Below are 16,570 nucleotides of genomic sequence, written 5' to 3'. Positions count from 1 at the left end.
GGTGTGAGTGTGTGTGTACATGGTTGTTTGTCCCATCTGTCTGTGTTGCCCTGTGACAGACTGGCAACCTGTCCAGGGTGACCCCGCCCTGGACAGAGGCGAGAGGCGGGGTCACCTCTCGCCCAGAACGTTAGCTGGAGCGTTGTTGGAGGTGGAGCGTTGGAAAGCGCAGGACATTCTTAAAGTCCTGCTCTTTCCAGGCTCAATTTCAAGCCATTAAATAGTAAAGTCAAACAAATTTCATATATGAAAGATTTTTATGACAATTGAAGGTAGCAGTTACTCTTGATTGTGCTGTAAAATTATTCTATGTAGCTGGGGAAACATAACACTGCCCCTTTAAGAGGAAATGGAGATATTGAGTTGGCTGTGGAAACTCGCCCTTTGATCCCTGGAGATGGACACCTTCCCCTGAAATGGTTAGAACAGCTTCAGAAAGTGAATGGATGATGCCATTCTGATAGGAAATGTTTTAGGCGACATTACATTCTTTATTTTTCTTGTGTCGTCTACTTTCTTAGCTTCCGATTCTGTGTAAGGAAACCAAAAGGTCAGAACAAACTCTGAACTGCAGTCTGATGGGAAGAGGGAATGGAAACGTTGGAGACGTTTCCCATGACTTAAACCGAACCCGGTCTTTTAGAGACTGAATCCAGCAGTTGAGGTATGAGCTGGAGTATTTTTGGCACTGCAGCTGAAGACAAACAAACGGAATGGTGTTTATCTAGGATGGGCTCCTCTGAGTGTGGCATGAATAGAACAGTATAAGAACATAGCTTTAAGGCTGTACACTTCTATAGCTGCCATTTATGGTAGTTTGTTGCAGTTGTCTCTGGCTGTACTGTTATTGACTACTGTTTTGACTTCCACCAGCTTTCCTTGAACTTTCCATGACTCTGCCGCTCCAGTCGGACCGAGTCTCAGTAGTCCATGCTATGTAGCTGGTTCTTCCTGACATCTTTCCCCTGCAGCGCCACAGGAAGCAGCGGCAGGTTCAGGTCCGCCACCCGCCGTTGTTCAGAACGCAACTGAACAGAGTTCCTCTTGTCGCCATCAATCCCTTCACCCGCCGGCTCACCTTCCCCCGCCGAGGTGAGCTCTTTCCTCCTTCCCCTCTCCTGCCTGAGGCTCTTTATGATCAAAGTATGTTGTCTCTGCGAAGGGAAAACCGGTGGTTTCGACCCGTTCACCAGAAGCCTAGGCGGTCCAGGCTGACTCAGACCCGCCCACATCACCTTCCTCCCTCGGCCGTCTTTAGGCCCAACATTGCGCAGGCGAGGCAGGCGAGCGGAGGGGGACGCCTGTGCGATCCTGGTGGAACCCAGCTGCCCTCTGTCCACGGAGAGTACGGGTCCGGTCTCCAGGAGGATCCCGGGAGAGATGGAGTTTTTCTCGGGAGAGTAAAACGCCTGCAGCTTCTCCAGCCGCTCGTTGACGCTCAGGCAGTGGGAGTTATCCTGGTGGCACTTGTCCCGGAAGCAGTCCGACCCTGGGTCCGCCGCGCCGTCCGACTGCGTTGTCCTGAGCGGGTGGGAGTGTCGGATCGGTCTGGACGCGACGCCGTCTCTGGTTGGCTCGGCTGGTAAGGGGACATGGCAGGGAGCGGAGTCACAGAGCTGCGATGTTGAGCTTTTCGGAGGGGAAGCGTGGACGAGTTCCCTGTCTCCAAACACCGACACTGGAACAGACATGCACACACAGAAGGCCACTGAGTATAGTGTCTTGCAAAAGGATTCACAGCCCTAAAATATTCTCATGTCATGTCACAACCATTTAGCATATTTTGTTGATATTCTAAAGGTGACCTATTGTGCTTTCTAGAACAAGTTGGGTCTGTCAACACACTTTTCAAGTTCTAATATGCAAACGACATTGATGAAAACCATGCAGAATGTCCCTGCCACCTCACAATAATGACCAAATCCTAACAAAATACCCTAAAACATATGTTAGAAATATTACAAAATGTGAAAAAGCTAAACAGGTTTGAATACTTTCACAGAACTCTGTACCTTCAGGAAACAACGTATCCCTGGTGTTGATAGAAATGGTCACCTCCTCATCAGTCGCCCCGTCTTCTGCGGACAGAGGTTCGGGGGAGGAAGGGTCAGAGGGCAAAGGGGGTGAAGCAGAGCGGGGAAGGCGGGGCAGAGCGGGAGAGGGCGGACAGTTCTCGTCATCCTCACGGTGGCCCTTCCTGTGCAAATCCGTGGTCTTCCTCCTGTTCAGACTTCTGCTGGTCTGCTGGACCTTGGGCGACTTGTTGAACTGCTTCAAGCTTTTCTCTCTTTTCGGTGAGTTCTGCCAATGGGAAGGAGTTGATTGTCAAACTCTGTGGTCAGAATCCAATGTAGTTTAGGATTCGTTTGTGACAGTCCAACTTTAGAAGGGGAAACAAACGAGTAGACGACGCAAACAAATGTACTGTTCAGATTTTGATCAAATTGCGTGACATGGAATTGTGACTGTGTGATGGTCATAATTTAGCCTAAATAAAGATGCTAAGAGGCAGGCTTAGTTAGTCCATCTGAACAACATTTCTACCACAACCGGTCATTAGTACACAACCTCACAAACTGGCGAACTGTATCAGTGGATTTGGGAACAGCACTGTTCAGGACAGGAAAGCTCTCCAGCATGTCATTAAAAAAACAGCACATATCATCTGCGGAACCTCTCTCCACTCACTGCAGGACATCTACGTCACCCGGGTCACAAACAGAGCTAAAAACGTCATCTGGGACTGAAACGCACCCACAGCACAACTTGTTCTCACTTCTGCCTTCTGGTAGTCGTTACAGAAAACAAGGACTAACAGCCTAAAAAACGGTTTTTATCTGCAGGCTATATCAGGCACTCAGTGTGACTTAAGATTTTGAGTGTTTTTTAATGCATGTGACAAACATGCTTTTTTAAACTTATTATTCGTCACTTATGTGACTTTAAACAATAAAAAAAGGTGTTAAGTGGAGCTTGTTGAGTGCAAATTTTGTTGCTCGTTTTTTTTTTTTTATCTGTTCTGACGGGGATTTTTTTCAGTTTCTATTCTATTTCTTTATTTTTCATCTTTCAAACACTATATCAAGTTATTTAGAGGGAAGGCGATGTCGTCTTTTTAAATGTCTCCTGACAAACAACTTGCTTAGACGTATTTACCCCAACACCCCAAAGGGACAGCTCTGAGACCAGCTTCACCTGTTGCTGAGTCTTTGTTTCAGTGTTGCTTCTGTTTCTCCATGTCGTTTTGCTCGGAAGTGTCCAGTCGTTCTCGAGCTTCTGCAAAGTCAAACAAAAGGCATCGGAAATGTCAACAAATCTTCAATTTAGATAGGATATATCATTCAATGCAACAGGTCTAAGTTCATTGACCCAAACCATTTATCCAACACCAGATGGATAATTGTTCAAATTACCCAAGGGTGTGAAATCAAAGTATTTACCAATAGAAATAGTGTTTTCCCAGTGGTAGATTTCAGTATGGGCCATGTAGACAGTTGCCCAGGGTGTCATCAGTGAGGGTCATGCACAACAAGGATATGAAGTGCTCAAAGGCTGGGATGTCAACAGACGATCTGACACTGAGTGAGCGCAGAGCAGGCGTTTATACAGTCAGCAGAACAGGTGGAAGCAATCAGCAGCCAGCAGGACGGGGTGGCAGGAACAGGGAATTCATGGCAACGAGGTCTGGTTAGTTTGGTTTGTTGAATCATTAAATGATTCATTTAGACTCTCTTCCTCTATGAACCATGGAGACAAACCTGGGGTCTAACCCCGTAAAACGAATGTAGAGTGTCTCTCCCTTACCATGAGTAATTTGTTCTCACTGTGCACCCATCCATTCAGCTGGAATCACCCGTCTGTCCCACAGTCTGTGACAGAACGTACAGAACAACCCAATCCGGCTCTCTTACCTCGTTTCAGCTGAGCGGGACAGCATGGGCCTGTGTGGTTTAGTGCGCCATTTCACGGCCCGCACAACACTAGCGCAACAGCTATGACAACGACAAGCTAGCAAGCTAGCCATGGGCATATAAGTGGAATGCCGTGTTATGGGTTGGTTGTATGGACCGCTTTAATCTTTCAGAATAATGTCTAAAACGTTCTGAACCTGATCAGTCTATGAACAATAATAGAACATCAAGAAGCAATTGTGCTCCCTAATTTCACCATCATCTAAAGAAAAAAAAAAAAACACCATAACAATACAACCACTCCCTAAAATCTGTCATGATGAAAAGTCTTTGGTAGCTTAACTCAGCTAAATTTTCATGACATGTCCACAGACCGGTGTGTTTTTGTGTCCATGTGTTGCAAAGCATTAACCTTGCTAGCCTTGGACCCCTTGTGGCTCCTGTTGAACTTGTTGAGCAGCAGGTGATAGGAGGCCATGACGGCAGAGGGTCTATTGCTGGTGACCGCGTTGATGACTTCAGAAAGGGAATAACCCAGTGTCTCTGTCATGTGAGCCAGCACAGATGAGTTGAGGTCTTCCGGACACAACCTGGGAAAATAAGAGTGTAGAAGGGTTGAAAACCATCCTGAAAAACAAAGGAGAGAGAGCAGCCCTGGGTCCACTGGGACTGGTAAGGAAGGACATGTGACTGGAGGATGTTGGTTTGAGCGCAGAACAGAACTGGAAGGCTTCTGTTACTCAAGTGGGCCAGAGAGAACGGATTATTCCCAGCCGCAGCCATACATGATTGCATTTCCACAATGCGTAAAGTGACAAAAGGGTTTTAGTCATGCTATAATATTCAGAGCTGTCACAATGCAGACCATAAATAAAAAAAAAAGTTCACTTTGTTGGAATACATTCAGTTCTTCTTATTGATTCCTCTGCCCACTTCCAAACACTGCTGCAAAATGTTTCCAGAGTTAAAAGAGAGAGCTCGTGTTTTCTCTTTTCTCTGTCACATTTAGAAAAGGAGTTAAACACTTCGCAGATAGGCTTAAGTCAACTCTAAGGGTAACTGATGCTGTGTGGTACGGCTACCTGTTTTTATGTGAGAGTGTGTGTAGCGGTTTCTTGGCATATCCCTCGCTGATCCATCTCTCTTCCATCGCCTCTCTGATGCTGGGTCTCTTATCTGGGTCTGGCTCCAGGAGAAGCATCATGAAAGACACGGCGTCTGCAGTATGAGCGAAGTCAAATCAGAACCTTTCTTTGATTAAGTATCACAAAAGTACTTTTTCATTTTGTTTATTTTTTTTGTTCTGGATGAGAAGCAGCAGAAGGGTAACCCTGCAAATTTAACAAAATAACTGAGGTTTAAAAAGTAAATTACATGTCTGGGCTTCCTGTGTGTACCTCGATAACGGCACTGATTTGATCTCGTCACAATAAAAGATCTGAGCCAACACCTAAAGAGGAATATCATGAGCTTAAATGTTATACAATCAGTGAAAAAAAAAAACTAAAAAAAACTTTGGTCATAGAATTTGTTTAATAAAAATGAAAAAACAAAAAAATAATTACAGCAAACTAATAAAACACTGCAGGTGTAGTGGTCAAACTTATCCAATATTGAATGAAGAGCATAAAAAGCATGGCTTAATTTAATTTGAATTAATATCAGAGACAGTTATTATTTCAGAACGCAGTAATGCTCTGACCTTTGCTGATGTCACCAGGGATGTTGCTAATGTCCTTATTGACCATCTTCTGGTGCAGCTGCTTGATGTTGAAAGGCTCGACAGTGAAGGGCAGGGTTCCCGTTAGCATCGCAAACATGCTCACGCCTCTGTACGACAGCAAGGCGAAACAAAAATACGAGACAATATTAGTGTTTCTATGACAGCAGAAGGACAAGTGAGCTGGTTTTTGACGCGGTTGGGACAAACAAAGTGAGAGTTTGTCACGTACATGGACCAGACGTCCACTTTGGAGCCGTACTTCCTGTGAGCCAGCAGCTCAGGCGCGGCGTAGGCAGGACTTCCGCACTGCGTGTTGAGGAGCTCCGGGGATAAAGAGTCCGGCTTCAGAGTGTTGCTCAGGCCAAAGTCTGTGGGAATCGGTATTTATGCAGCAATGGCTTCTCACTACAGCACTTTGGGATGCAGTAAACAAAGATGGTGCAATTTCTGGATGTGGGACGCGAACACGTTTCAACATACCTACAATTTTTATGTTGTTATGCTCGTCCAGGAGGAAGTTTTCAATCTTTAAATCTCTAGAAAAGAAAAAAAAAACACCCCTTTTTTTTTTTTTTTTTTTTTTTTTAGGAATAAAAAGAATGCATTTATATATTATTATATTTTTGAAACGGTTTGTTCATAATTTTGTTGGGAAGATGCAAGGAAAAATTTTCAGCTTAAAGCTTAGGATGTTAATAAAAATCAATTTCTAAAATTGTCAATGTGTCTTGACTGTGTAATATCAGACAATCTGCTAAAAAAAAAACAAAAAAAAAAACAATTCAGTTCCTCTGTCTTCTCTCAGGAGTCCACTTTTCTTGGGAACACACATGGTGAGTCCTGGTGTGATAGTACTGGTTGTGCTAAGCTGCTCGAATTGCTAAGACATGATACTAGCAACAGTCTCTACAATGTGTTTGCCTTTGCTTGAAACATTACTAATACACTGTTCCTGTTTCTTATGCTACAGTTTTGAACTGGAATCGGTCAGGATCTGTGTCAACACGTTAAACTTTAGAGGATTGGAAATCAGCCACTAAATTCTGATTGATTTAGCTGTAAAATTCTGGGGTTTTCCATGAGTATTTTCTGCTGAAGGAACCAGTTTGACAACACTGGTTTATCTGAGTATTTATAGAGATCTGATTGGATAGGATTGTTAGCAGCAGCAGCAAGAAAGCTAAGCTGCTAAATTTGGGTTTTGGGTAGAACTCAGGTCTATTTTCCCATTTGGTAATTTAGGAAATTAATTTGCTCAAACCATTAAATCGCTTTTTAAAAAAAACCCTCCTAACTGAGCGATTTTCAAATCGGGCTAACCAGCTGTTGTTCTGGATTTATTTTCAACCATCGGCAGAGAACGGTCTCTGCATTTAGTTGATAAAAAGTTGCATTACTCCCCTCATTGTACCCCAGCCTCGTCGCCATCAGGCAAGGCTTCGAGCTATAAAACTACTGGCTAAATGAAAATCTGCGGTTAGGAGTGAGAGAGACCCCATAAACTGTAGCCTGGGAATCTGCCATGTTTCTTTCATCTGCCTTCATCTAAGCAGCAGACACTCAAAAATCCAGAAATCCTTGCTTGAGCAGCCCGAGGGAGGTTCAAAGAGAATAAGAGGAAGAAAGAGAGAAAGAAAGAAAACCAGCAAGAAGGAGAAGGAGCGAGATCGCACAATGTCGTAAAGCAGAAAAATGTATGTGGTGAACTTATTGAATGTGGGTGGCAGGAGGTGTGTTTAAGTGCAAAATTTCCCTCCATTTCCAGTGTGATCATCTCTACAGCACTGTGGTGTCAAGAGAGAGAGAGAGAGAGAGAGTGCGTGTGTGTGTTTGTGTGGATGCGTGGGTGGGTTTGACAGGGAGAGGTGCTGTTCAGGAGTTGAAAGCGATGTCGTTCGGGGACTTCATTAGAGAGGAAGTCCATGATGTTGTGATGATGTGTGAATCATGGCGCCGGATCAGGATGATGAAGTCACCGCCTGGTAATCACATTCCCACCTTGAGAAGAGCCAAGGACCCAAACTGAAACATAATGTGAGTGTGTGTGTGTCTGTGTGTGTTGATGTGAAAGTGTGAGAGTAATGGTTACCTGACACCGACTCCATGTCTTACTCTGAAGGTTGTTAATGCCCTGCAAACTACTACGATGTGTGTGTGTGTGTGTGTGTGTGTGTGTGTGTGTGTGTGTGTGTGTGTGTGTGTGTGTGTGTGTGTGTGTGTGTGTGTGTGTGCGTGCGGGGGTGTGTGTGTGCGTGTGTGTGCATTCTGACAAATATGACTTAACAGGTTTGTTCCACTGTTATCTTTATGATAACCTTATGTAAAATATCACATTTTCACAGTGACATTGTAGTTATGTACATAAGTTATCAAATTGGTCCCATAGTTTATCACGTGACTCATAGTTAAAACCAGTAAAATTAAGGGAAGGTGAGAATTTGTTCCAAATTATTCCAATTATTCCTTTTATTCCAAATTAAAAGGACAGAAATATTTTACCATTTCTCACGACCTCTCAATTAGATCTCCATCAGATTTATATCCAGACTAGGTCACTCCAAAACCATTTTGTTTCTGCTACAAAGGCTCAACATTCATCTTCAGCACTTTATGGCTCCATCAAACCAAAACTTTGTCCAAAACTGGAAGAAACAAAGTAGTCCAAGTCCATGAGACTACCTCCACCATGTTTGACCATCTATATGATATGCATTGATATATTGTATTAATTTGCACTACATGCAACAGAAATCTGCACAATGGGATTCACTTTGTCATAAATGTTCTAAAATAAATGGGGTTTTCAATGATATTCAACTTTATTTTTCCAATGGATTTTGTAAGTCATAAAGATATATCTTTAATTTTAATGAAATTAATGTGAAAAATACTTGTGATGTTGGTTTATATGGAAATTTTGAAGATTTTTTTATTGTATATGACTAATGTTTTAACCTGAATGTCTTAAAGGGGCAGTATCATGTGTTTTCCAGAAACATCGTACCATTTTATAGCACAATCAAGTAACTATGTTGCCTTCAGTTGTTATGAAAATGCCAAATATAACTTAAAAGTAATTTAACTTTGTAATTTAATGCCTTGAAATTGGGCCTCTGTCTCTTTAAGAAACTCCTGCTCTTTCTGCAGTTCCACCTTCAGGAAGTCATCACAACATCACTCTTCTATTAACCCTTTAACAAAGTTTTTAAAAGAATTTCACTGAGAAGTAACTACACAGTTCCACCAGGTGTTTGCTAGTTGTTGCTGGCTAGTCTGAAGGAGCTCATAGGGTCAGTCACAGAGGAGGCCTGCTTTAAAATGCAGACGCCCGGAAGCTTGGAGGAGGAACTTCATCCTCGAAGGCGGAGCTAAGTCCATCCAGGTGTTCTGCACAGCTGAATGGTTGCCATGGGAGATTAAAGGATTTCTCAAACATGCACAAAAGGATTAAAGCAAAACTCCAGGTATGTTTTTGGTGAGGGAATCACTTTATAACATGATGTAAAGCTAAAAAAAAGTACATTTTACATAATACTGCCTCTTTAACATTGTGTTTTTCCTACCGTGTGTGTGTGTGTGTGTGCGTGCGTGTGTGCGTGTGTGTGTGTGTGTGTTTGTGTGTGTGCATGCAGGTGCCTGTGTGTGTGTGTGTAGTGACCTGTGCACAATGCCGTGTCTGTGCAGGTGCTCCACCGCGGAGAGGATCTGCCGGGTGTAGCGCCGCACCTCCCTCTCTCCCAGCCTCCTCCGGTCGCAGATCCTGTCCATCAGGTCTCCTCCCGCACACAGCTCCATGGCCATGTAGTAACTGTTCTCCGTCTCCAGGGTCTGACGCGCAGGATTTACACGGTACGTTAACGTTCACACACTTATTAACAAGAAGATGTTGTTTTTAGGAGCATTTGTTCCTTTTACCTCCAGAAGAACCACAATGTGAGGGTGTCGGACCATTTGATGGATTCGAGGTTCCCTTTTCATGTTTTTCAGCACGTAGGAGTCTTGGCGTGCTTTCTTCTTGTCTATCACCTTAATGGCCACCTGCACACATGATGGCAAACAGTTAGACAAGACTTTCAACACAGTTGCATTCATAGTCCCTTATCTTTTAAAGTTTATATGAGTTATTGAGTGAAAAGTGAGCCAAAAAAGTGAGTGAGGACACAGTTTATGTTGCAAAGTAGAACATGCAACTTTTTGTTACTCTTCTGTTGTTTTTGTTAATGTCTTGGCAATATAATCAGTTTCTAAGATGCTACAAAGATTACATTTTGATATCCAAAGGCCTCTGAAATTTAAACAAAAAAAGCAAATAAAAAATTATAGGGAATTTGATTTAAAAAAAATTGATAATACATTATTTGAAGGGGTGTGCATAAGACTCGCATTACACTGTCATAAACATGACATAACACCTGTCATGAACATGAAGGAGTCTTTATGAATGTCTGTAAAAGTGTCATTATTATTAAAATTGTCACTATGACACTTTTAATGCAAAATTGCTCTAAAAGTCCATTAAAAGTACCAACATTGTATTATTTTGTAAATAATGACACTTTAATGCAAAGTTGGCACTTAGTGTTAAATTATTTCAACTTTTACTGTAGACCGATAGTTAAGTGCAATATCTACTGGATATTTCTTTATGTGACGACTGTTATCAAATGAACAATAATATCTCACAGTGACATCATGTCACAAATAGCGCAGGTCTTTAAGAATGAGACACTTTTTATTTTGGCATAAAAAGACTGAACATTTACAAATATCTTTCTAAATGTACAACACATTTTTAAATCTGTTCAAACTGCTTCAGCAAGGCCAGAATATTTGTTTAGGAACACGTAACCTGAACACAAAAAAGTCCAATTGGAATCATTTTAATGACAATGTGTTTCATATATGTTATATATTTTTATTTTAAATGATTATAGAATTATGTTTGTAACTACAACTCAATATTAAACTAGAAAGAATCTTAATGATGTTGTCTTTTGTTTGCAGCGTTCACAAACATTTCTTGCACCAACAGGAATTGAGGCAAACAAAAGCCCCCCACAGGTGAGCCAGGACATCACCATGGCAACCAGGTCGTAGTTTGAGTGAGGTAAAGCACTGGCACTGACCCTGGCTGTTGGCCATGAAACTATATGCGTACATACACAAGCACATTTTCTGTAAGTTGCAGACACATTCAGTCGGTTCTAAACCTTTTCCAACCCCCTTCGTCACATTTTGTCACGATTCAACCACAAACCTCACTTTATGTTTTGGGTGTTTTATTAAAAAACAAACACAATGTGGTCCATAACTGTGAAGTGGAAGGAGGAAAAATATGTCGTTTTTATACACATTTTATACAAATACAAGAAAGTCACAATCAAAAGAAAGGGGTGAGAAATTTTGTTCAGAAAAAGCCATAAACAAACAAGAAGGTTTTTTTGTTTGTTTTTTGTTTAATGAGACAGAAACTGATTTATTATTCTGTTTTTTTTTTCTTTTTACCAATGTTCAGGACCCTGTGTGAAGGAGAGAATTAGTAAGGCACATTGCTGTAAACACACCATCCCCAAGGCAAATCATAGCAGTGGTAGCATCATGCTGTGGGGAGGAGTATCCTCAGAAAAGAAAAGATAAGGAAGCTTGTTGCAGTTTTTGCATTTTTTTAGAGAAAGAAATATATATTCTGAGGGGAAAAGCCTAAAATCTATAATAGACACAAGGCTTGAGAAGTGCAGGACAACAACCCAGAGATGAAGTGGAAGGGTTTATATCCCACCATGTTCTTGTGTATTTTGGAAAACTTATAGAAATAATATTCAGAAAGTTTGGTCTCTAACTGGACATGACTAGTCGAGACATTTTGCAGTCCAACAAACACATGGTGCCATTTTTTTTTTAGGATTTTATCTGTCAATAAAGTCTGAAAAAGGTTGGAAATTTTACATTTAGGCATTATGTTGTGTCTGGCTATCACATGTAATCCACAAAAAACTCATTCAAGTCTGAGGTTATATTCAATGAGCATTGTTACTTTTGCAAGACTACAAGAAGAGCAAAATTAGCACATACAAAATTGCTCAATTTCAAGTTAAAATGTATTTTTAAAAGCGAGACAATTTGTATGAATGAACATTAACATGTAAATACATGAGAATTTCCATCTCTAATCCCCATTGGCAGGCTGACGATAAAGCACAATAATAAATAACACTACAGAATAAGAAGTACATAAACCAACCTTAAAATCTACATGTCTTTGCGTTCACTCAGTGTTGGCATTAAACTGCAAGGAAAATATGTATTTAGATTATTTTAACATGCTAACTGCATTTTCATTGGCCTTAAAATTGCACAAACTGAAATTACAAGACATATGCACACGGATTTCACTACAAAGTTATTGCCTAACTTTGAGTTGGTATCAAAATGAGTGTATTTCACCAATGGAAACGCTCTTTTTGTTGGTCAATCCCGTGATCAACAACCGGATGTTGCCACTGGAGGAAAAGACGAAGAAGACAACAGGAAGTGGAAGAAGGCGCAGCGTGTTTTTTAAACGGTGTATCGCGTGAACAAACGTATTCACGAGTGATTGTAATCGCGTTTCTTATGTAACGGAAACATGGCGATGTTTCCGTTACATGGCGAAACATGGCGATGTTTCCGTTACATGGCGAAACATGGCGATGTTTCCGTTACATGGCGAAACATGGCGATGTTTCCGTTACATGGCGAAACATGGCGATGTTTCCGTTAGCGGAATATCGACAAAGGAAACTCAGCTAAAATCTTTGTTTATGTTCTCTTATCGCAACATTTTATAAAAAAACGGATGGTAAATCAGTTCATTAGTTAATGTTTTTGTACTAATGGTATTTTTAACATGTAACAATATACATGCTGTAGACGTACAGCACAGATCCATTAACTCTGCTGATAAAATAGCCAGGTGTTGATGGATCTGACACACTTTTGCAAACATTACAAGGCTATAATAACAGGCCACTGCCTCCCTTCAGACTCTTCTGTGTGTAATTATCTGCCACCACTCTGGTTGATAGCATGTAATCATCCTTTTAATGTGTGTGAGATCTTTCATTAGACAGGGTGCCACCCTGCCAGAGTGTGCGGCTTCCACACCAATAGGAAAGCACTCACCTTCTCGCCGGTGCCGATGTGCAGCCCCTCCATCACCTTAGCGAAGGAGCCTTTGTTGATCATCTTCCCGATCAGGTAGGACCCGACCCGCTTGGTGTGGGGGAAGCTCCTCAGCAGCTCCCTAGTGAACGTCAGGGAGGGCAGGGGCAGCCCCGAGACTTCCCGCCGGGACTCGCCGACCCCCCCTCCTTCTGGAACTATCTCCTCCAGAGTGGGCTTCACTGCTGCAGCTGGCATCCCAGGCGAGGCCGGGCCCCCACGCGGCCCCCTCTCACAGCCATGGTTGGGTCCACAAGCAGAACGGCTCTTGCAGGGGGCGCATATCGCCAAAGAAAACAAACAAACCCCGAAGGACAGGAGGAGTTTCAGGCCTCGGACGCAGATCTGTGTGTGATCCACTCTCAGGTGTAGGTCCCCAAATCCGAACTGCCCAGTGGATCCTTCCTCACATTATTCAGCTTTGACTCAACGGCTGGTTTCTCTGAGTGTCTTTTCTTCAGGTGGCGGATCCGTCCTGTGTCTCTCTACCGGTTAGTGGATGATTAACCGGTGTGTTCTCAGGTCAGCTCTGGTGATGAGATGGACATTCTACACCCTAATCACCCTCCTCCCTGCCCCCGCCACAGTACACACACACACACACACACACACACACACACACACACACACACACACACACACACANCACACACACACACACACACACACACACACACACACACACGCACACACACACACACACACACCCACACACACACACACACACACACACACACACACAGATACGCACAGTTACACAGTAACCATTTGTAACGGCTTCATTTACTTCCTGAAGCCACATTTCAAATCTTAAGCCAGACTTTTTTTTTTAACAAGAATGTATTTAAAATGTATTTTTAGCTTAAACTGTTTCATACTTTTGTCATGTTACAACCAAAAACTTCAGTGTATTTTGTTATGGTTTTGCGTAATACATTGAAGATCTTGCTAAGTGTGAAGAGGAAGCAAAATTGTCCCTCAGTTTTAAGCTTCTTTTTTTTTTCACAAATACAACTTTGAAAAGTGTCTTTTGATGACACTTTTAACTGAAAACCCTCCGAGGGATTGTAATGCACAAAAAGTAAAAAAAAAAAAAAAAAAAAAAGCCAACTAGGAATAAGTATTCTGCCATCATTTTGGCGCCCTATCGTGGCATATATCGTTGTTAGTTTATGATTCACAAACGGGCAACAGCATTTTAAAGTCTGTTCTTTGAGCTGCTGGGAGCCAGTGGAAGGACTGTAGAACTGCTGTGCTGTGCCCTATCCTCCTCGTTTTAGTGAGAACGCTGGCAGCAGCGTTCTGGATCAGCTTTGATTGGGTTTTCAGGCAGACCTGAGAAGACACTGTTGCAGTTAACTATGCGACTAAAGATAAATGCATGAATGAGTTTCTCTCGATCTCGATCATTAGTTCCTTAATCCTGGAAACGTTCTTCAGGTGATAGAAGGCCGACTTTGTAACTGTCTTTATGTGGTTCTGGAGGTTCAGGTCACATTTTTATCTTTATTTTATAAACTTAACCTGGCTACCAGTCTCTTGGTGGCTTTCTGACCACATGCATGCTGTGTCCCCTACAATAGTTAACATTTCTGCTTAACACAGGCAGCAACAACAGCAAACACATTCATTTTAACTCATGAAACCACAAAGTATTGTCATTTGGGTTTCTAACATGCATTTCTATTATCAATTTAATTAGTTTGATTTCTGAGGATGATGTCAGGACCTAAAGCCTTTTGTTTTGTAAGGTCAGGTAATTTTATTTATATAGCATATTTTCAGCAACAAGGCATTTAAAAGTGCTTTACATGAATTGGAGGAAAGACAAAAAAACAGAAGAAAAACAAAATGACAACAAAGTACTTCACAATTATAACCTAACAGGAGTTTCTCTAAGGAATAAGAATAAGTAGTTTGTGTTTGTGACCCCAAGTGGTGAACCAAACCGCAGCTCTACTCGTCTTCAGGCTTTCTTTCAGCAGATGCTCTATTACTGCCACTCATTCATAAAGGTAGGGTTAGGGTCAGGGTTAAGGTTTGTAGAGGATTTGTGGAGTGCACAGCTAATAGTCATCCCCTCAACCCACCAGAGTTATGGATCTGAGCAGCTCCTCCACTGATTCTTTAAATAACGCTGCCCTTGCCAGAGCCAATAATACCCCAAACCTCTCAGTACCGAAGTGTGTCGTCTGTTTTGCTCCCCTTGTCTGTGCGGACCTGAGGCTCAGATTGCACAGCGCTGGAGGGCGCTTTTCCCTCGCTCAGCTGATGAAAGGAAGGACAGAGCCATGTATCCTGCATGTAACCCAATACAATCACACACCCACACACTCTTGCACAACCTTTAAAGGTGACCTATTATTCTTTGTTGAGCAGGTTAGAATGGGCTATGCAAAACCAGATTTTGGTCCGGTCAGTTTCGGAATGAGCTGTTTTAGTGACTCTGTCACTTTAAATTCAAATGAGCCAATGCTGGCTGCGGCCCCCCATCTCGCAAGTGAAAATGGTTGCTAACAGATGGGCAACTTTACAATGGTTCATCTTTGAAAGGCAGAAGTAGAGCCTCCTGCACAAACGAAAGGAAAGCAACAAGGAGTTTCTGCACAACACCTTGTCTTTTCCAACAGCCATTGTACAGAACATACTGCGGTAAAATCAGCTGGCCAAATGTGCTAGAACTCCGCTTGGGTTGCTAGGTAGGGGTTCACTGGTGTTGCTAGGTGAGTGGCAGTGCCTGCGGATTTGGAACTTGACAACCAAGAAGCTTTTGAAAAGGGTCCGTTTTCCAGACACCAAAAAACATTTATTTATTGCCAAATAAAATGTCTGGGTGTTTTTTGAAGTGCTTGTGTCATTTTTAGAAGCAGTTGAGACGGAAATGGAAGCATAAAAAAAAAAAAAAAAAAAACGTGCAAACGAGCCACTGCAGCTGCCGGCCGAGTCCTGAAGTCACTGTGTTTAGAGGACGGTCGCGCTCTTCAGTTAGACCTTAGCAGCAGCCAAATCCAAACACGTTTCACATGAAAAACAGACCAACAGAGATGTGTTGGTGTTGGAAATGGAAAAGAAATAATGAAATTATAGCCATGGGTTTATTTCCAGAAAAATGTAATTGCTCTTGAACGCAGGTTGGGAGTCAGAGGTGTGTTAAAGCCCAGGGACATCCACAGGTGGACAGTAGGTGGTGCTGGAGAACATCTGGCCTTTTTTCCTTTGAACAAAAAGTGCCCTTCAGAAATAATCTATTAGTATTTTTTTTTTTTTTACAGTGTAGTGTGTGGCCTGTAGTAAATCTCACGCTGCTAATGCAGCTGGCAATTCCAAGGGGCACACAAGGTGCCCTTTTTTTTCTTTTTTCTTTTTTTTTTATCCTCAAGCACCCGGATGCCTGTGCGCGCCCCTGCTGCCGTCCATGTGGGAGAAGGTGTTATCAGATCCACCCTAATGCCGCGGAAGGGTGTCAGGCTTTACCTGGGGTCCACAGCGGACAGACACAGGAAGAAAGGAAGGAAATAAGAGGGTAGAGAGAGAGAAGAAGAGAAAGAGAGAGAGTGTGCTGGATGAGGCAGAGGTCGCCTGCTGCATCCAGGGGTGAGAGGGCGAGGGACGATCAGATGGAGGAAGTCCAGTAATGTGATTGACATGCTGAGTGAGAAGGAAAGAAACCGAGGTTTGCAACTGCAAAACAAATGTGAATTAATAAGACCTCAGGAGATTTTTTTTTACATATATA

General features: G+C 42.4%; 1 protein-coding gene across 1 annotated transcript; it reads right to left on the bottom strand.

Annotated features, from left to right (window-relative positions):
- Positions 1 to 461: 461 nt before the first annotated feature.
- On the bottom strand, positions 462 to 13,375 carry LOC103457835 (hormonally up-regulated neu tumor-associated kinase homolog). Its single transcript, XM_008398256.2, has 11 exons — positions 12,796 to 13,375; positions 9,550 to 9,672; positions 9,293 to 9,462; positions 6,115 to 6,170; positions 5,864 to 6,002; positions 5,614 to 5,741; positions 4,994 to 5,129; positions 4,324 to 4,501; positions 3,196 to 3,276; positions 2,013 to 2,301; positions 462 to 1,678 (listed from the first exon to the last, which is right to left on the bottom strand). Exons 1-11 carry the CDS (start codon positions 13,030 to 13,032, stop codon positions 921 to 923), a joined length of 2,295 nt encoding a protein of 764 aa, XP_008396478.1. The 5' UTR covers positions 13,033 to 13,375; the 3' UTR covers positions 462 to 920.
- Positions 13,376 to 16,570: the final 3,195 nt, after the last annotated feature.

This window comes from Poecilia reticulata, linkage group LG21 (assembly GCF_000633615.1).
Source record: "Poecilia reticulata strain Guanapo linkage group LG21, Guppy_female_1.0+MT, whole genome shotgun sequence".
NCBI lineage: Eukaryota > Metazoa > Chordata > Actinopteri > Cyprinodontiformes > Poeciliidae > Poecilia > Poecilia reticulata.
The sequence above is the reverse complement of the archived record's forward strand: the minus strand, read 5'-3'. Positions and strand labels throughout refer to the sequence as shown.

Excerpts from the sequence above, each read along its gene's own strand:
- LOC103457835 (XM_008398256.2), bottom strand. The coding sequence starts at position 13,032 with ATGCCAGCTGCAGCAGTGAAGCCCACTCTGGAGGAGATAGTTCCAGAA. Across the intron at positions 5,742-5,863 it reads AAAGTGGACGTCTGGTCCAT|AGGCGTGAGCATGTTTGCGA; the intron begins GTACGTGACAAA and ends GCTGTCGTACAG. Across the intron at positions 5,130-5,613 it reads CCCTGGTGACATCAGCAAAG|ACGCCGTGTCTTTCATGATG; the intron begins GTCAGAGCATTA and ends CTCATACTGCAG.